Raw genomic sequence first — 21,032 nt, forward strand, 5'->3', positions numbered from 1 at the left:
AGAAGTCTGAGACCAGTTCCTGAGTCACCTGAACACGACTGACTGCAGCTCACAGTAAACAAAGGAGAGTTTATTTTTTCATCTTAATTTAATCAGCTGGACTCATTCAGATTAAAATGACAGATTTACTGTCCTCAACCTTCAGTGTCTCAGAAGTACACTAAAGTATTTTTCTCATTTCTAGTCAACAACTGTGAAGTTTGTCAGTTAACTTTACGACAGTCATTAGCAGATTTTATTGGCTGTAGTTAGCATGATGCTAAAAGTCCATCTGCAGTTGACTGATATGAATATGTTATGAAGCCTGTAGAAGGATCCTATATGTGATGTTAAAACACTGAGACAGAGTCTGATGATCCATGAGGAGGACGTGGGAATGAAGAAACAGCATCTGTGTGTTGGTAGCTCTGGTACTTTACAGTGTTATAATTCATATTCTAATAGAGTTGGTGAGCTCTGTAACAGAGCTGTTCTGGTTCGTCTGTTGTCTAGAAATGTATTTTAATCAGTGAATGTTCTCTGACAGAGACACTTTAAGAAGTCAGGTGAGATGAAGAGTGATGAAGTTCACACGAGGAACAAGCTGTGATGGGAGAACAGATCCCACACAGGACGTGAGCTACAAGTCCTGTTGTATTTAGTGATTTAGACAACTTCAGTTTTTTCTTCATTTTTATTTCAAGGCGAACTTCTCCCACACCGAATGACAGGCACACAGACTGAGACGTAAACACTTTACTTATGGCTCTCTCTCTCTCTCTCTCTCTCTCTCTCTCTCTCATTCTCATTGAGTTCTCATCAGTTTGATCAAAATCCTGAGCAAAAAAAAACAAAAAACCCACTTGTTTTCACAGATGGAAAAAAACTAATTTAGAAAAATGATCCTGGCAAAAAAATTAAAATCTTCACTTGCTTTTCAGGGCTTCTGTAGATTATCATTGCTTTAATGTTCATATTTCACCAAAGTGAGGATGAGACGCAGCGATCGCTAACCTCTGACCTGAACTTCTTCATCACCTGTCATCCCACTTAACAGTGAGCTAATGACAGACCCCTCACCATCAGGAGTAATAGTAAGCTAGTTAGCCTGGCATGCTAATATTTGTAGTCCACATTAAACCACAGAAGCGCATTGTTTGGTACAGTCATTAAAAATTTGCTTTTATGTTTTTGGTTTTGGAAAAGTGATTAAAAAAGAAGACACCATCCTCCAAACTGTGCAGACACGTTTCATCCTCATCTGAGCCCCGCCCACTGTTACAGCCTGACGGCGGCTGCAGCAGGGACTGCAGCCCAGTGTGTGAGCCAACGTCACGGATCTGGCTCCTGTTAGCATCACAAAAACTCACTTTGATTTCTTCTGTTTTTTTTTACTTCATTCCTGATGATGATTACAAATCAGCCAACTGCACTTTATTCCCAAATGATTTTAATGAATTTACTGTCGTTACTAACAGAAGTGAAGGTGTTTTATGGTCGGAGTGGCCTGGTGTAAATATGAGATGTGGTTTGCTATGAAAGGAGGCAGTGGGGTGAAGTGTAAAATACATAAAGACATATAATATACAGACGTTTGGTACTGATAATATATGAACTCTGAGCGTTTTCCAAGCAGGAGAGAGGACAGGTCTGTGATGCTCTGTGAACAGCTCCTCTAGCACCAGGTCTTACTCACCAGTGTCACCGCTGACCACCGAGACCAGAGAGGTTTTTGTACATTAACAGCTAAAGGTTGGAATTTTTCATTAATAAAAAGAAAACATGTATCAAACGTCATAACAGGAGCTTTGTGGTTTGTTTGTGCTTCAGGTGTGAACGATCACAAAACGGGAAAAATCAGAGGAAAAATAATATGTGAAAAAAGACTTTTATTTCCTAAAAACCACATTTTCACATTCAACAATAAAATGTTTGTTACGGGTTTAAACAGTGATAATAAGGAGGTGGTTAAAAGTTCAGACTGAGATACACTCGTACTTTATCAAACACAATAAACTGACCCACGTGTTGATGGCACCTTGTCATAACGACTGGTTATAGGTCAGGTATAAACCATCAGTTAATGATGAACCAATCATTTACAAACCTCCTGTATGTTCATTATTTTGATGTCATTAATGATGTCACCACACAGCTGCCACTGTCATGTGATCCCACCAGTCTGAACCAGTCTGACCTCACACAGCCATGATATGAAGGATTCAGCTCATTCACATGTAACTTATAGCTTCAAGTGTGTTTCATGTTCTCCACAACGTCACTGTTAGGAATCAGCCGAAGCTAACGTGCTAACGTGCTAGCAGGGTGCTGTCAGCAACATGTGAGGTGTTTAACTGAGGCCTCAGTCCTCTGATGGACACTTTGACCTCCAAATTCTGATCAGTTCATCCTTGAGTCCAAGGTCAAAGGTCAAGGTGATTTTGACACATTTTTGGCCAGAACTCCTGAATTCATACACTAATTATGACAGAATTTAACTCTAATGTCCAATAGGATAAAATGATGACATTTTATATCCAAAAGGTCAAAGGTCAACTAAAAATAAAAAGTCCCTGTGATGCACAGAAGGCAGATCAGACAGAGCCACATAAATATGGACCATTACTGACACGAATCATTATTTTGGATTCATATGTTCAGTTGTGACATTGGACAGAAACTGTTTATTCACAATAACTGTGTTCATGTTGTCACACACATTCACCATTCAACGGTGAAAACAATGTTGTAAAACTGTGTGTGTGTGCGACTCAGATCATGTGACTTCTCTGACTGTTATCAGTTATTTAAAAGTTACACAACTTGCTTCTTAATTTGATCATTATTCTACCAAAGCTGGCGCTAACAGCTAACAGCTAACAGCTGCTGAGCTCGTGGACAGATGAGGTCTCCTCTAACTAACTGCTGTGTTGTTAGTTTCATTTAAATCAGAACTGAGTGAATAGATTTTAATGATAAATTTCTATCTGGGTTCATTATTTCACCTCATGTTTATAAAAGGTGAATATTTTATACTGTAGATTAAAGGCTTCAAGTTTCTGTCATGGCCGACAACAGTTGGTGATATATGATTATTTTGTGTCATTTCCAAATGTAAACGCAGGATTTGTTGAAGATGTTCATAATTTACATGATGGGTTATACACGACCTCTGACTGGACAGTTTTCTATATTCAATCTGTTTTAACACAAATATTACATGAAGACGTGGATATAAACGTGTTATTAAAGCTGTGACCACACAGGAAGGAGTGATCATTTCAGATAAAATTCAATAGTTTATGACCTGAAGGTTTAGTGAAACCACAGTTTCAGCCTCCTGATGTTTCACTGTGTTCGACCTGTCCAGGGGTCGGAGCGGCCGCGGCGACGTCACAGCTCTAATCAACCATCAGCTTCTTCAGGGAGTTCAGATAGGCCGGGATCAGGGAGCTGACCGACTCCTCGTCGTCGTTGAGGATCTTCTCTCCTCTGCCCTCCGAGCCCACGGAGCTGGGAGACCTGACCCGGCCCGGGTACGGCGTGCTGTAACCCTGGTGGAGCAGAGACATGAGTCCGTCATCATCCAGACCAACCACAGGACAACAAACATCTGTTAACATCTGGTTATGTTTTCACCTGTGTGTGTCTGTCTGTGTGTGTGTTTGTGTGATTATCATCAGGGTTACACAAAAAGTGCTGAACCTGCAGGATGAGACACGGGCCAGAGAAGATCCATCACATTTAGTTGTGGATCCAGTTAAAGGGTCACATCCAGGAATTTATTATCACTTTCCTTAACATTGCAAGAAAGTACAGAAGTGGGATTTAAAATGTTTTGGCAGAATCTTTTTTTTTTTTCCAGTCTAATTTTTCAACATTTTTTTTCTCACCTGTGAAAACATGAAAAAAAAAGTTTTTCCACTTTTTTTTCCAGGATTTTTCCTGACAAATTTTTCCACATTTTTTCACAGATTAAAAACAACAACTTTGAAAAATGAGTCTGGAAAAAAAAAATCACCTTCTGAGGGCTTCAGGGCATTTTAGGAAACAGTGTTGATGTAAATCATTATCTATGAGTTTGTACAATTTGGTGCAGATCCAGATAATAATCAGATAATAATCCAGATACGTTGGAAGAAAATTTAGAGTTATAGTTATTAATCTTGGCTCCAGCAGCATTTAGGGAAAATTACATCAGTGTTTCAATCAACATGCAACTAACCAACCAACAGTGGTTGTGACAAAGCAATGAGACAAGTCATGCAGCTGTAAGAACCGTCTCACATTGACGTCATCATTTCACCCGGCAGGTAATAAAACCACACCTGTCTGAGCTCTGCTGAGTCTGAGGTCTGGATTCGACTGGACCAGCTACAGTCCAGCACCTCGACCTCTGAGTCAGTGAGTGCTGTGGAGTACGACGACTGATCGGTGGAGTACAGTCACAGCTCCGTCTTTACCTCATGTGTTTGGTGATTGTGGAATAAAAGCAGGATTTTAGTGACAGCTGCTTCACATGTTGTTGCTCCAGCATCGCTCAGAGTCCAGACCCTGACCCAGAGCGGTGTGGAGGAGGCCTCAGTTACTCACGGAGGAGTATCCTTTTCCGAAGCTGCCCCTGTTCTTGGTCCTGATCTTGGTGAGCGCCGACTCGGCGATGTCAGCTCGCTCCTCGGCATCGTCCAGCTCATGGACCGTCTTCCTGTACTTGGCCAGGTTCATGTTGGCTTGCTCCTCCTGTAAGAAGGACAGTGAGAGATCAGCAGGTGCAGCGTGTGCTCCGCTCACATGCTGGAGAGCCAGAGGGCGGGGTGACGTACGGCCTCCTCCACTTGTCTCTTGTAGGCCCTCATCTTGTTCTGCAGCCGCTCCACCAGCTCCTGCATCCTCTGCTGGTTCTTCTGGTCCTCCTCGGACTGGAACAGCAGCTCCTTCAGCCGCCGCTCGTTCTTCCTCAGCGTCTTCACCGTCTCAGCGTGACGCTTCTGCTCCGAGTCCAGCTCCAGCTCCAGCTCCTTCACCTGCACAGACACACACCGCCCACTGTGACTGCAGCTCCCATCACTTATACTCACACTGGAGATGAAGCCAGGTTAAAGGTCACGGAGCCATTAGAGCAGGAAGTACTGTTTTCAGACCCTCAGGGGCCCCCAGAGGCCCCAGACTCACTTTGTGGTGATTTGATGAAGAGAAAACTGTTTTGTTTGCAGTTTGTTTCTGAACTTATTGAAGCAGAAGTTCAAGTGTTTTTTATATAACAGCTGTAAACTGACGTAAACAGCTGACAGAACTTTTCTTTACTGTGGATTTTATTGTGGTGACTCTGGCTGTTTATTTATCAGTTAACATATTTACTAAAATAATCACTGAGCTCCTGGAACGATGCAACTTTTCTAACCACAGCAAGTTAAGTCAGATTAGCTCAGCAGGTGGGAAACAAATCACTGCACAACACAACGATTCTGGTGAAAAGATTATAAAATAAAAATAAAAATAATGATCTTTAAAAACTGTGGATCCTGGTTTTTATCTCAGTCTGATCAAAAACTGAGAATCAGATGAGAGCTGGTGAACAACAGGAGGAGTACAAAGAGACAGAAGGTGATAAGTGATCCCTCCTCTGTCAGACACAAATAAAAAGTGCTCTGTACAGTTACCAGGTGAGTGTAAGGTTGGGAGCCACAGCTTCAGGTTTACCTGAACTCAACAGTTCGACAGGTCACAAAGTTAAAGTCTGTGAACTTCTGCTGTTTTTGATCTATTTTCTTGTGTTTTTTATATTGTTGAATACATGTCTGTATTTTTATTTTTATGTGTTTAAAAGTCCATCCAGCAGCAGAACAGGCTGTAAATCCTGGTACGAGCGACTGGTTCATGCTGCACACCTGTCCCTATTACAAATAACCATTACATAAACAGAAGAAGAAGAAGAGGTGTGCTAGTTGTATGTGAAACCAAAGGACTGAGACGCTCTCTTTATTTCCACAGTATTTAAAGTACATGTATATTAAAGTAAATGTTTTGAATCAGTTTCTCTTTTTCTCGATTTTGACAGATTTCGTGTGGAAGTGAAAGTTTTGTCCTGGTGACGTCGTTAGAAATCCTCCTGTGAGGATTATAAAGATAAATGTCTGTGCCTCGTACCTTCCCCTCCAGCTTCTGGATGATCTTCTTCCCTCCCTTCAGAGCCATCTGCTCGGCCTCCTCCAGCCGGCTGCTCATCTCCTTGATCTGAGCCTCCAGACCTTTCTTCACCCTCTCCAGGTGCAGCGTGTGCTCCTGCTCCAGACGCAGCTCCTCCCCCACCCGCGCCAGCTGACACATTAAGATAAGTCAGTAACAGGAAAACAACGGGTGCTGAGCTCTGCTGCTGTCCTGTGTTTACCTCACAGCTGGCCTTCTTGGCCTTGTCGGTGGACGCTCTCAGCTCTCCCTGCAGCTCCTCGTGCTCCTGCTGCAGAGTCTGGAGATCCACCTCCAGCTTCCTCCTCCCGCTCAGAGCCGACTGGAACTGAACACACAGAAAACGTGAAGAACGTCAGGTGATCAGGTCAAACTGTCAGCGTCTGCAGGCGCCACAGCGAAGTCGCAGCGTCTCACCTGGTTGTTGAGGTCGCTGTATTTCTCGTTGGCCTCCTGCAGCTCCGTCTCCAGGGTCTTGCGGACCCTCTCTGCGCTCTCCAGAGCTGCACGGGTCTCCTCGCCCTCGCTGACCAGCAGACCACAGCGCCGCTCCAGGGCTGCTTGCTCCTCCCGGCGCTCCTCGTGGCTCCGCACCTCCTCCTCCAGCTGAGCCTGCAGCTCCTGGGACAGAGGAGGACACTGTGAGTCTCAGACGGTTTGAACCACAGCTGTAGGAGAAAGTCACATGACTGTCAGACCTTGATCTGCTGCTGTATCTTCTTGCTGCTCTTGCTGAGCTCCGCGTTGCTCTTGGTGAGCAGGTCCACCTGCAGCTCCAGCTCGTTGATGTCGGCCTCCAGCTTCTTCTTCAGCTTCAGCCCCTCGGCTCTGCCCTTCACCTCCACATCCAGACTGGCCTGCAGGGACTCCAGCGCCCTCTGGTGGCTTTTCCTGACAGAGGAGGAGGGGTTAAAGACGGAGACAGTGAAGGGTTCAGAGGTGGAAACAGTTCCAGGAAACAGGTCTTACCTCCAGATGTAATAGTAGAGGGAGTGAAGGGAGACAGAGGACAGGATGAAGGATAGTGTGTTAGTATCACAGAGTGTTAGAGCTGAGGATGAGGTACCTCGCAGCCTCAGCCTCCTCCTCCTTCTCCTGCAGCCGGCGCTCCAGGTCTCCTTTAGCCTGAGACAGCTCCAGCTGCAGCCTCAGCACCTTGGTCTCCTCGGCCTGGAGAAACAGGAAGATGTGGTTCATGAGTGAGTGATATCTGAACTACTGTCCTCACCACGGTCTCACAGGAAGTGGTCTGCACTCAACCTGCTACTGAACCTGCTCTCCTGCAGTCTGTAAATGATGCTGCACTGTGTCAGTGCTGTTGGACCTTTTGTCACACACCAGAGACACTGTTGGACCAGTTTGACTGGAGCGACAGGATGTCCTCTGGGTCCATTAGAGAAGCCATGTCTGGAGTTCTCTGTGGGTCCTCAGGGGTTTTTAGACCTTCACTGTCCTCAGTCTACACGCTACACCACATGTTTGTCCATTAATCCATCATCACTCTCCTCTCACTGCTCTGCAGACATCAAGTCCTTACTGTCTTTAAACTTCCTGGTGGTGAACCTGGTAGAAACAGTTGCAGGGGTGTGCACAGGAAATCTGAGGGTGATCTGTGGATTCTGACACGTTCAACATGAGCAGGTGGTGTAAAGCTGAGTACCTCCAGAGCCGCCTCAGACTCCTCCAGTGACGCCTGTAGCTCCTCCTTCTCCATCTCAATCTTCTTCTTTGCTTTCTGAAGCTCGTGGACGCTCTTACCTCCGTCTGACAGCTGGTCTGTGAGGTCGGCTACTTCCTCTGTCAAAGAACAAACACACGAGGCTGAATGACCCATGGTTACTGTCAGCCACCATTAGCTACTGTTAGTTATTATCTTTAATAACTATGCTAATATGCTAATTTATTTTTGCTGCAGAAAGTGAGATGATCACATCTGTGTGTTATTTATGAAGCTTATTAGCCTAGCATAGCATCAAGATTGGAAGCAGGGAAGCAGCAAAGTTCAGAAACACACCTACCAACAGCTATACATTAGTTTCATTAGCACAGGTGAAACAACTGAGCTGCAGTCTGCTGATTACTGAGCTCATATGCCTGAACTCTGGAGAGCTAAGCTAAGCTAATCGCCTCCTGGCTTCAGCTGCAGGACACACAGACCTGAGCGTGGTATCAATCTTCTGGTCTGACTCGTACCCCCCCACCACCACCTCCAGTTACAGTCGTACCCTGGTAGGCCTTGTTCTCCCTGCGCAGAGCCTCCAGCTGTTCCAGAGACTCCTCGTGTGCCGTCTTGAGCTTGAAGAGCTCGCTGGCGTGTTGCCGGCTCTCCTTCTGGCAGCCCTCCACCTCGGCCACCAGCTCCTCACACTTCTGCTTCCAGTCTCCGAGCTGCTTCTCCAGGACCCGCTGCTTCTTGTCCAGAGCCTGACCGCAGCTGCTGGCCTGCCACACGGAGCGGAGCACATGTTCAGGGATGATGACACAGCGGTTTGTGGCACAGTAACACTCACACAGCGCGCCTCCTGCTCTACCTTCTCCAGGTCCATGCAGAGCTCCTCCACCTCCCCCTGCAGCCTCTGCTTCGTTTTCTCCAGCGAGCAACATTTGGCCTGCGTGGCCTCCACCGCCTCCTCGGCCTCCTGCAGCCTGGTCAGCAGCTTCTTCCTGTGACACACACATTTATTCAGAGCACTGAGAAACATTCACACAGTCACATGTGACCAGCGGCTGCCAGTGTCAACACCACGCACTTGGTTTCCTCCAGCTCGTCGGCGTGCTGGATGGCGTCAGACTCGTGTTTGGTCTTCCAGTGCGTCAGCTCGCTGTTGAGCTTGGAGACGAGGCGCTGCAGCTCCTGCTTGCTCTCCTGCTCCTCCTCCAGCTGCTCCTTCAGAACCTCGCAGTCCTGCCGCACCGAGCTCAGGCTGCTGCCGACCGCCTGCTTACACTGGCGCCGACACCAGAGACACGAGTGAGTTTAAAAACACAGAATCATCATATTCATGACGGATGTTTCCACACAGACCTTGACCTCCTCGTCCAGCTGTTTCTTCAGATCCTCCAGTTGGGTTTGGAGCAGGCTTTTGGAGCGCGTCAGCTGACTGGCTCTGGTCTCCGCCTCCTCCATCTGTCGACTCACGTCTGCGTTATCAGCTGAACAACACTGACCGTTAACACAGTGACGCATCTACAGCTGAACTCATCAGTGTTTCATATCTCAGACCCTGCGTGCAGAAAAGAGACACCAGGCCCCCCAGAGTCTCGGCTCGCCACTGACCACATGTTCAACACAAGCGTACAGTGAGATTTCTTTGTAATGGTAAGGATGTGTTTGGTTACAACAGCATCACTGTGTCCATCTCCCGCCTCGACCATGTGACTCTCTGTGAGCCCGTCTCATCAGAAATAATCCTCCAGTTAGTTCAGAAAGCTGCAGCTCGGCTCCTGACTCAGCTGGTCTCAGCATCTCTTCACTGGCTCCTGTTTATTTTAGGACTGATTTTAAAATTCTTTTCATCACTGTTAAGTGCAGGCCTGGGCTGACCCCCCCCCTGCACGTAGCTTTTCTCCCCCTATGAACCAGGACGCAGTCTGAGATCCTCTGATAGTCCAAGGTCTAGTCTGAAAACCAGAGGAGACGGGTCTTTGCTGGAACAGAGGAGATCAGACTCTCCAAGTCACTTCTGTTTTAGCTTCTTTAGACAATTTTTATAAAACAGCCTTTATCATTTACATTTTAGTTTGATTTGTTTGGATATTTTATATTTGTTTTATATTTTAAAACTTTGTTACTTGTATTGGAAAGTGATTATTATTGTTATCATTATTATTATATATTGAGCCTAACTGAGAGAGAAACAGTATAAAACTGCTAAAGATTTGCACTTTGAGGATTTTGCTCAAAGTTTGGTGCATGAAAAGATCTAAGCCCCGCCCACTTCAAACCAGTGAGAAAACAACTGACATAAACCTCTCATGTGAAAAAATATAATAAAATCATGTGGATGGATCATGTTCATCTTACTACTTCTCAGCAGTGTGAACCCAGAGTTCTTAAAATGCTAAAAACATGAATGAGTTGAACACATCTTAAAACTGAGTATAACTGAGCCGGGACTCAGCCAGGAGCTCCGGTTGAAGGGGTCAGAGGTCAGCGTACCCGTGAGTCTGTTCTTGGCCAGGCTGAGCTCAGTGAGCGTCCTCTGCAGGTCGTCTCCTCTCCTGTTGGCCTCTGACAGCTGCTCCTCCAGCTTCTTCATCTGACCGTCTGAGGACATCTGCAGCAAAACACAAACACCGGCCGTGTCCCACAGGTTTGCTGATAATTAAAACCTTTGTGACGGTGAAGGCAGAGCTGGGTCCTGACCTTAGCTTTCTGCAGACTGTCCAGTGACGCCGCCAGCTCATCCACCTCCATCCTCAGGTTCTGCTTCTCCTTCTCCAGTTTGGCTCTGGTCCGCTGCAGAGCCTCACACTGCTCGCTCAGCTCCGCCATGGCGTCGTTGTGCCGCTTCCTCAGAGACGCGGCCAGAGCCTCAGACTGGACGGACGACTCCTCCAGGTCCCTCCTCAGACGCTGCAGCTCAGCCTCTCGCTTCTTGTTCACCTCCATCTGTAGATCACACACAGGCTGAGTGTAGAGGGCGACTGGGAGCAACAGTGATGGAGGAAAACTGCACCTTTCATACTGTCACTGAGGCAACACTGACTCTATTATCTGGAGACTCTGGGCTGTGAATGGGCTGTTTGTGGTAAATCTATAATAAAAAGGTGTTGTCACAGATTCTTATTGATCCATGTTAGAGGTGGTGCTCTAGAAGTGGACATTCCTGCCTGTTAACTGGTCGACAACTGTCAGATCCATTTATTCAAGGTCTCCAGAGGATGAATCCTGTTGACTGATGGACATGAAGTTTCAGAAACTGAGCCTTAAAACGAGCCACAGCCCAAGCCCCGCCCACCTGGACTCACCCCCCAACCTTGCAGGATTTGGTTTCTCTGAGTGTTTCCCTGAAATCTGCTATATTTTTACTGGATCACTCAGAAAACCTGTTGTTACCAGAGCTCCAGAGAGAAGCCTGAGAGAGGAGATGTAAAACTACACTGAGATAATGCTAAATGCATCAAATTTGATAAAAGCATTTCTGAGACCTATTGCATCACCTTATGGTAAACACTTCACTCAAAACCCTCCTGTATCCAATCTGATACTTGTCTTCCAACCCCTGGTGGAAACCTTTATCACTACAACAATTCAAACACAGTACATGGGACAATCCAAGTTGGCCACCTTCAGATAGTTCCCAACTCACTGGATCAAGGTAAAGAAAACTGTGATTTTTACGATTTTCCAGTGACATTTTCTTTGAAATTTTTAGTAATATTCTAACATGAACACTTAATCTGTTGAAGCAAGTTATAATTACATAATTTTTTGCATTTTAGTATGTAGTAAAACTGTGTATAAAATTTGGAAAAACCTATATGGAAATAATTTTTTGTAATTTTTTTTTTCAAATTTTGTGAAAGGGCCAAATAAAGGTTCCAGATTCAAGAAATCAGAATTTTCTGTCCATTATTTCTGGGGTCGGGCATTACAGGGTTAAAACCACAAATATATCTTCTGATGGAGATCAACACTTCAGATAAACCACAGAAGAAGAGTATAATTTAAATGTTAATCTAGCACCATCATCAGGTCGACAGTTTTATTTGGTTTTTGACCAAAACACCTGTAAAACTAATTATTATTCCCATCAGCCTCAGCGATGCTTTTGTTTCAGTGCTAATTAGCGATGAGCTAGCATGTCTGTAGCAGTGTCTATGATCACCTGTGAGGCGGTGACCCCTCCTGCTTCCTCCAGCCGGTCGGTGAGATCGTCCAGTTCTCTGGTTAGATCTGCTCTCTGCTTCTCCACCTGACAAACACAACACAGACAGATTCATTTTAATATGATTCAACATAACAGCTTCATAAACCAGGATGTTTCTTGTGCTGGTGAAACGTGCAGGACCCATGCTGCTGTGTCTGGAATCACAGTAATGTACACGCCCACTCCACTAGAGGTAAAGTTACAGAGTGCTGATAAGAGTTTGAGAGATCCGAGAGTTAAAAGGCTCCGTCTCAACCGTCAGACTGGAGACTTCATCTGTTCTAACACAGGATATGTAACCACCCAGGGATCAGTGTGACTGACAGCCCACAACAGGAAGGGATTTTTCCTGAGGTCAGAGGTCAGGAGAGTGGCTGGTATCCAATCAGAGCAATGCAGGGTTTAATTCCTGTCACACAATCCAAATATTATCTGTGAGCTCCTGTTTCCTGTGGACGTTCTTCAGAGCTGTTCTGATGAACATCCTCCATGGTGAAGCTGTGCTGGTTTCAGTCGGATGTTTTAATCTGATGCTGGATTTGAATCTTTTTATTTAGAGGATTTATCAAAGCTGATGGTGGCTCTGTTAACTTTTTTTCTTTTGTCTTCCTGGGCTCATCCTAACATCTGTAAACACATTCAGTCTCCTTTTAGCTTTATTTTGTTCTCCACCAACTCCAGAATAAATGATCTGTCTGTTTAGCTGCTAAATGATCTCAGCGGCGCCTGTGTCTGCAGCTGGGCAGGTGCTGGACAGTGGGTTTATCAGACAACACATGTTCTGCTTCTGCAGGAAATGACACTAATGAGAAAGATGTGAACTGAACTGTAAAGCTGAAAGCCCCGGGCGGCTGAGGCTCAGGAGGCAGAGCGCGTCGTCCACTAATCATAAAGTTGGTGGTTTGATTCCCAGCTCCTCCAGTCTGCATGTCGAAGTGCCCTTGGGCAAGATACTAAACCCTGAATTCCCCCTGATTTATCATCAGTGTGTGTAATAGAGAGCACAGTATGACCCGGTCTTAAGCCACAGGTGAAATTTAGCACAGTCCCAGGGCAGGCTAACCGTTAGCTTCATCCACATTTCCCTCCAAATGTCACATTGATCATTTTTGACGTAAACTGTAAAACACAAACTGTAAACTGGTGAAGCTACGTGAGGAGACAGTGTCACAAACGGTCGGTTACAGTGAAGTAACAGCAACACTGTAAAACAACCAATTCACATAATAATGTCTGATTTTACATATTAGCTGATTTAACTTTGTGGTCTCTCACAGACAGTTTGAGAGAGAACATTAAATTTAAAACTTCATATTTTAACAAAAGTGGGGCTGAACAATTATTCTCTATGAGCAACGCCTTTAACATTACATGAAGTCATTTGACCCGGTGTTAATATAAGAATATTCTGCTTCAGTGCAGCATTAACAATTACCCACCATTCCACACTATTAATAATAATAATCCACGCTGGCTCCAGCAGTGAAATAAAACCACACAATATAATAAAACGAAATGTTGAAAGGCCGACGCTGAGACCTGGTGTCCGCACACGGGGGGAATTTTTACTGCGGGGCCATTACAAGCACAAACACTGTCGTTGTTTTCACACTGACCCTTTACAGCTGGTTTACAGACAGTCGTAGCTGTTGACACTGCTCTGTAAAAGCTGCAGTCTCGGGCCGTCAGCCCACCTCAGGCAGGACAAGGGAAAACAGATGACACCAGGGGCCTCCTCTTTCACTCCCCCACCCCCACATGTCCCCCAGCAGCTCCCCCAGCCCCACCCTCTGTGTCCACAACCTGGCTCTGAGCACTCGGTTCACTCATCGCCTCCTCCACGCCGCGCACTGAGTCAACAGCTCCTCTGGATCAGCACCACCCGACACCACTCACTCCCCTTCACACGCTAAAGGAGGTCAGGGCTCCTACAGTCTCCTGTTGAGGAGGCAGATTCATCTTTGTTTGTACGAGAGTGAAGGAGCAGGACAGTGTCTCTGCTCAGTCTGTGTGTGTCTGCACCACCTCAGTCTCCAGTGTGGTGGAGGTCTCCTCTGGTCTCAGCTTCACACAGTGAGAATCGAATCTGTGTCACCCCCCCGTTTGCTCTGAAATGACTGTGATGACGCACATCTGTCCAGTACATCTGTCCATTAACCTACACCTGTGCACAACTACTGTAAGAACAGTACAGAAGTTCAAGGTTGATCCTGGACTTGTAAACGTCTAAATCTGAAGGTGATCTCTGTTTTCACTTCAGTGTCTCAGCGATGAGCCTGCTCAGAAAAATCCTAACTACACATCTGTACACACCATCGTTCAGCCCTCATCTGTGCAGCTGAAACAATCAGAAGTTTAAAGTTTCAGGCATAAACCCAAAAAACCCAACAAGCTAAGAGGCTGTGGAGGACTAGTGGGAGGAGTCAGGTGGTAAGGTAAGGTAAGTTATAAGCTAGTGTAAGTTAAGATATGGTAAGATAAGGCATGGTAAGGAAAGGAAAGGAAAGGAAAGGAAAGGAAAGGAAATGTAAAGTAAGATTAGGAGGACAGCGATAAAAACAGAAACAATAATAAATTGTAATAGAAGACAATATTCATTCTATTAAATAAGGATAAAAACCACCATGGTTTCGATGATAACTCAGATATATCAGGGACTGTAACCCTACTTGTTATTATCTAATATCTTGATGGAGGCTGAGTTGAATGAGTTCTGACCCGTCACATTGCACACAGTTATTTGACCCATTGTTCATATAAGAATATTAATAAGTTGCTTTTCCTCAGTATGTTTCTTCTTTAAAGTGACCTGAGTTCATCTAGTTTCCATCCTCAGGAGAATGAAAACTCTGATACTCTGATGTCTGTATTTGTCTTATAGATCTCGAACTGTCTGAGTGAGTGAGAGCTCTCATGGGAGAGACTGCCTGTGGTTCCAGCTGGAGGAGGATGGTATGGAAACTGGTGCTGTCTGTCAGCCTGTATCTGCCCCTGATCTCCCCCTGTGTGACCTGAGGAGCAGAGCCTAACAATAGGGAGCCTGTCTGAGGCAGAGGTATGTTCGATTCCAGCTCCTCTGAGGAGCAGATAAAGACCTGCGTGTCTCTGCCTGCCTCTTGGCTCTGGAGGCTGGTGGGGGTAGGGAGGGGGGGGGGGGCCAGCGAGCACCATTTAGAATACCACCCAGAGCGGGGAGAGGTGTGCAAAACACGCCCTCAGGCCCTGCTGTCACTCCGCTCAACACTCGGGGTGAAATATGCAGCTTTGTGCATTTCTGCCTTCACCTACTGTAACATGGGAACTGAAGTCAGGTCTGAAGAGGGACGACCTGGTTCTGTGGCTAAAACACACTCGAGCTTTAAGAGCGTCTCGACTGAAACAACAAGCACTTAAAGCCCCCACCTTGGTAGATTAGCTTCATCTGAACCAGGCGTGCTGTTGTGAAACGCTATTACACTAAAAGGAAAAAAAAACGTCCTGTTCCTCCGACCTGCTTCTGGGAGCACGATGAAAGGATTACAAGGAACAGAAGGTGCTCTGACGTTTGTGTGTGAGCGAAACGGAAAGAGAGAGAGAGAGACTGAAAAATAAGAAGTAAGACAGAGGAAGGAGGATGTTGGGGTCCCTCTCCACCTCTGGGGTCGCCCTGCATGTTAATCAGAAACACAAGGCCTCTCCCACCAAGTTTATTATCACAGGTGCTGATGGTTTGGGGTGACCAGAGGCACATGTACCTCACCGGCTGCCAACACATCAATCCTCAAACCTTCTCAGCACCGCGGCCTGAACGCAGAGCTGATCCCAGAGCTGCTCGGCATCTTCTTATCTGCCCTGCAGCCGGATTTAAGGCTTGTCTGCTCTTTGTTTGTTTGTTTGTTTGTTTGTGTGTGTGTGTGTGTGTGTGTGTGGAGGGGGGGGGGGGGGGGGGGGGTTGTGTAGATGTACCATACCTTGGCTCTCATGCCCCGCTCGGCCTCCAGCTCCTCCTCCAGCTCCTCGATGCGAGCCTGAGGAGAGAGAGAGGAAGAAACAGTGAAATATAAAACAGAATATGTGAAGCTGCTGTGCTCTGGTTTCACAGAGCCTGTGTCACCCTGACAGAGAACAAATGGGGCGTCACCTCCACAGATTGTTTGCTATTTCAGGGCGACACTTGTGTGTGGTGAGGCCGTCTCATATATATATACTCTGCTCACTCCGGGGATTCAGCAGCGCCTCTGGCTTTTTCCTCAGGTAGCAATTTAGAGCAAGAATGTCAGTGGCCACCATCATTATCTGTATTCTGACCCAGGGTGGGTCTGCTATGTCCGGTCAGCACGACCAGAAAGCAACGGTGCCATTTTCATGATATTCAAGGAATTTGTATTATGTTTTTGCTTCTCTTGGTTTTACAGTCCTGGATGGGAGCGATGCTTCCTTTACCAGACACCAGGGACTGAGTGGAGAGCGTACATATGAATGTATATGTATATGACTGTCACTGGATCTAATTCAGTCAGTCTGGGTTATATATTTTGTCATCTACACAGACTGTATGTTTGTGCTTTTATTTTGGTGAGGGCACACTGCAAAATTTCATTCTAAATAAGGTCATTTCCTGATTAAATAAAGATTATATATATTCAACATCAGGTTTAAACAATATTGTAGTGACAGCCAACGATGTCAGCATTGGCAGCTACGTTATAATGTCGTAATAATGAGGTATTAACAGTTTATAACAAACACAGTGAACTTTAGGAGCTCAGGTTGTTGACAAATATACAAATAAATGTCCTTTTATCTGCAGCGTGTAATAAAGCGTTCATTAAGACTTATTACATGGCTTAATAATGCTGAATGACGTGCAGCGCTAATCAATCTTAACTTATAAAAAGCTATTTATTTTGCTGCTGCTGGTTACAGTCAGTGGTGGAAAATAACAACCAAGATTATTATCGTTAACTAAAACGAACAAAATAACTAAGAAAAAAAAAAGAGGGAAAAAACAAGAACTAACTGAAACTGTGTCGTGTGTTTACAAAACTAAAGTAAAACTTGTCTCTGTCAGTTTATTTCATTCATCAGCCTGTACAGTTTTAGCTGGATATGAAATCTAGCTTCAGGTTTTTATCTGTCACATGAGTAGTATCTCACAGCTGATTGGCTCTCAGTGTAGGAATCTTAAAGCTGATTGGCTCTGAGTGTACGACCTGTGACCTTTAAAGTCTTTGACTGTAAACTAACAACAGTGATGATCCACAGAGCTGCAGCTGAACAGTCCGGGTCAGTGATGAGTTCAGGTTCAGTTGGTTTTTTCCAAATGGATCAAAGTTTGTTGGGTTTTTGAGTTTAATACTTTCTCTACTGGTTTTGAATCTCGCCCCTGACAAATAAAATATTACAAGAAAACTACAACTAAAACCAAGACTGAAACTAATAAAAAACTAAAAGAACAAACCTGCTTTAAAAATGAATTAAAACTGAACTGAAATTGAAAACAAAAAATCTAAATGGAAAAAAAAAAAAAAACTAATGAAAAATCCAAATCTATTTTAACCCTAGTAACAACATTTACTCAAATACTCTCCTTACAAGTACACATTTCAAATTAAAGGTATCTGTATTTCATGCCTAACTGCGGAGGAAAGTCTCGTTAATGTAACAGTTGTGATTCACTCGACCTTTACCCTGCTCCCCCAGCTCGTCCACGAAACATGATGAGGCTACTAAAGTCGATCAAATTAGTTCCACAGAGACAAACTACAACAGAAAATGCTTCTCACATATCATTGTATTAGTAATGATGATGTAATCATATATTATATTACAGTATAATCCACAGTGGGGTCATTTTGATGTTGATACTTAAGCATTAATTCAGGTCTTTTGTTTTATTTGACTCTGCCTCAACATGTGAAACAATCACACTGGTCCAACTTAAATAAATCAGCATCAGAAACATCACCGCTCCTCTCATCCTCTGCCAAAGCCGCACTTCGTGCTGCTAGTAAAAATGTATTGGTGGTTTCCCAACGTGGCCGCATCTTTCCAAGCTGTGTCAAGTTCTGCGCTATCTCCAGTTTCTATCTACGTCTCAGTGTCAGGAAGCGTGTCTGACATGGCGTGTGGCCCCGGGGCCATTCATAGCAACAACACCTCCACTCGCTGATGTGGTGAGAGCCGCTCGCCGGCAACAAGGCAAACAAAGCTCCAAGACCATGCAACTATCAGATGTTACAGTGCAAAATAAACAGATGGAAGAGGAGTTACCTGGCACTAGTACCAGGTTTGATTCATCACAATACAGAGAGAGTTCACCTGAACATCCTGAAGATGAGCTCAGACAAGTCACAGCCTCATAAAAGTCCTAAAACCATCACATCGGCTCTGCCTCTGTATCAGCTTCAGTAAAAGTGAAGCTTAAAGAGAAAAGAGAAATAAACACTCACATGCCAGCGCAGGACATCTGCAGAGAGAACAGCCATGGTGAGGCAGCAGCAGCCCAACTGACTGACTGACTGTCCCACACACAGACACACACACACTCAAACACACACACACACACACTCACTCATACACACACTGTTGATCCCCTCCGGCATTTCACTGTCCACACCCCCTCATGCATGCACAGCCTCTTTCTGTCTCAGTTCCCCACACACATATCTGGTTCTTGTTAAATTCCTACTTTCCACAGCCTCAGAATAAAAACTGCGGCTCTAATACAACTGTAGAAAACACAGTGTACTAATAGTGTTGGGGCGTCTGAGCCGGGCTGCACACACTGTTTATCTGTGGCTCAGAGTTTAGACTTTGATTCTCTTCACTTTTCTGAATGAAATTATCCAACATCAATGTTTGTACTTGGAGCAATCAGCCAGTCGCTGCAGAGGACGGTTGGAGGGTTTATTCTCTATAACTGTGTGTGATAATTGTTTGTACTTGAAGTTTTCTTTTTCCACTGACTCTCAAACTATAGTAATTGTCTATAAATTGCAATCAGATGTGGCCTCGTGGCTGATGTCTCCTCCCGAGCCTGTGTCTGAGGGGATGTTCAGGGGCGTGGGCAGTTACATCCTGTCAGACCCCCGCCCCCCACCCCCCACGTCAGTCAGAGGGGAAAACAAACGCTGCCTCTGCACCACCTGCTGAAGAGTCCACACATGTTCGCACAACCCAGTGGAGCAGCGTCCTCTTTTCATGCCTTCAGATGGCAGTGTGCAGCTTCCAGCAGGTCGTAGCTGTTTGATTGGCCAGGTGATGACACAGGTGATGACACAGGTGATGACACAGTGACATAAGGACATTTTGTCTATTACTCTTCAGACATCATCATCTTTTGATTGTGTTACTGAGTCTCCAAAAGCGAAGCAGTTTCACAGGAAATGCATCATTAAGATACACTCCCTGATTTTCTTACAATACCCTCCACTGTGTTCAAATCCCAAACTTCCTTCTGTTTTCAAACTCACTGAGCTGTGAGGGAAGCTGCTCATTTGTGCTGGACACTAACTTGTATTTTTAATGTACAGGTACAACCCAAAGTGTATTTTTTATCATTTAAGTCTCTTGTGTTATATTTGCATATCTACAGTAACTGTGCACTTGAGAAATGCAGGTGACCTACAGAGCAGTACTGTGCCTGAACGCATCCTGTGTGAGTCTTCATTTGATCTAACGCGTCCTTCGACAAGGCTCCACTCGTCTGAGGAAGAGGAGCTGCTGGTGGTCACAGTCCGGTCCTGCCTGGACACATGGATATTTATGGTTCCACATTCTGGAGAGGTCACTTATTCTCTGCACCAGTCTCCCCTCACTCATGAACACTCAGGTAAGTTGCCAGATGCTGGTTTTAGTACTTTACCAAACCTGGCAACTTCACTGTGCCAAGAAGACGCTGGAGAGTCACTGCACCCTGGTGCTGTGTGCTGAGGATAAACTCCTCCACATACAGAACCTCCACAAAGAGAAGTTTAGTGGGCGGTGGGTAGTGGGCGGGGCCTTTATTTACCTCACCTGCAGAAGGTAACAGACCTTTATTTCTTTATCTGTTTTACACGGAGAACTGGTCAGACCAGTATTTTAGTACGAAGCCTTGTTTTGATCCACTCCCGTTTGCTTAGTATTACTGTGCTACACAGTATATAAAGTCAACACTTCCTGTAACTGTTTCAAATTAAAAGCCCTCTCGTGTGTAGGGGCGACTGTGGCTCAGGAGGTAAAGTGGATCACCCACTAATCAGAAGTGGTGTGTCAAAGTGTCCTTGGGTAAAATACTGAACCCCAACCTGCCTCTGATGCTGCTCTATCAGTGTGTGTTGCTACATCCATAGTACTGAACAGGGGATTTCTGCCATGTTGAATTAGTATTTAAACTTTTGTTTTGTTGTGTATGATTCATCCTCCATGTGTCCCCATGATGAAAAGACGAGGCTCATGGTCGGACTGGGAAAGAAATTCTGCCCATGGCTTTTTTAATTTTCACAGTCCATGTAAACCCACACACAGTCCAGGCATGTACTCGGTTTTATTATTTTCTATTATTGTATTTTTTCAGGTCCACGAGTACCTCAAAATAAATTGTATTTACCTCCTTTGTCTGGGGGAAGGTGAAGAATCTGGACAAATAAAAGCAACATGATCTGCACGATTCTGTGAGGAGTTAAATGAGAAAATATGAAAAGCGTCACCTGAAGGTCAGACTGTTGGTGCAATCTGATGAAGCACCTCCAGTGAAACATCTGGTGTAAACCAAACTGGCCTCAGGGCATCACTGAGCTCCATCTCTCAGACTGTGATGACCCTTTACTGCCCCGATGTAACGACCAGGTAATAAAACCACTGAGGAGCATGAGGCTGTTGTAAGAGACCAGGCCTGACTCTGCCTTCAAGCTGACTGTTTGAATTACAGCACACTAAAGGGGGGGTCGGGGTGGGGGGGTCATTATTAAATAGAGACAAAGCTATCTCTTTCATTCTGCTCAAGTTTGTGGACATATTCATGAGACCTTT

The 21,032-nt window shown here is 45.2% G+C and overlaps 1 protein-coding gene across 6 annotated transcripts in view; it reads right to left on the reverse strand.

Annotated features, from left to right (window-relative positions):
* Positions 1-1,848: 1,848 nt before the first annotated feature.
* LOC139608425 (myosin-16) overlaps positions 1,849-21,032 on the reverse strand; it is a 54,796-nt gene continuing 35,612 nt past the window's right edge. For all 6 annotated transcript variants that reach the window (XM_071462142.1, XM_071462145.1, XM_071462143.1 and 3 more), the window contains 17 exons: positions 15,989-16,045; positions 11,997-12,083; positions 10,532-10,777; positions 10,325-10,442; positions 9,191-9,318; positions 8,916-9,112; positions 8,697-8,829; positions 8,391-8,607; positions 7,826-7,962; positions 7,232-7,335; positions 6,864-7,056; positions 6,583-6,786; positions 6,368-6,493; positions 6,127-6,297; positions 4,803-5,003; positions 4,573-4,719; positions 1,849-3,533 (listed from right to left, as the gene is read on the reverse strand). In XM_071462142.1, the coding sequence (XP_071318243.1) occupies positions 3,381-3,533; positions 4,573-4,719; positions 4,803-5,003; positions 6,127-6,297; positions 6,368-6,493; positions 6,583-6,786; positions 6,864-7,056; positions 7,232-7,335; positions 7,826-7,962; positions 8,391-8,607; positions 8,697-8,829; positions 8,916-9,112; positions 9,191-9,318; positions 10,325-10,442; positions 10,532-10,777; positions 11,997-12,083; positions 15,989-16,045 (2,619 nt within the window). In that variant the 3' untranslated portion in view covers positions 1,849-3,380. The remainder of the gene's footprint in view (positions 3,534-4,572; positions 4,720-4,802; positions 5,004-6,126; positions 6,298-6,367; positions 6,494-6,582; positions 6,787-6,863; positions 7,057-7,231; positions 7,336-7,825; positions 7,963-8,390; positions 8,608-8,696; positions 8,830-8,915; positions 9,113-9,190; positions 9,319-10,324; positions 10,443-10,531; positions 10,778-11,996; positions 12,084-15,988; positions 16,046-21,032) is intronic.

The sequence above is a fragment of the Trachinotus anak genome, unplaced genomic scaffold (assembly GCF_046630095.1).
Source record: "Trachinotus anak isolate AG129_WGS33_773 ecotype Australia unplaced genomic scaffold, CSIRO_AGI_Tana_v1 ptg000025l, whole genome shotgun sequence".
NCBI lineage: Eukaryota > Metazoa > Chordata > Actinopteri > Carangiformes > Carangidae > Trachinotus > Trachinotus anak.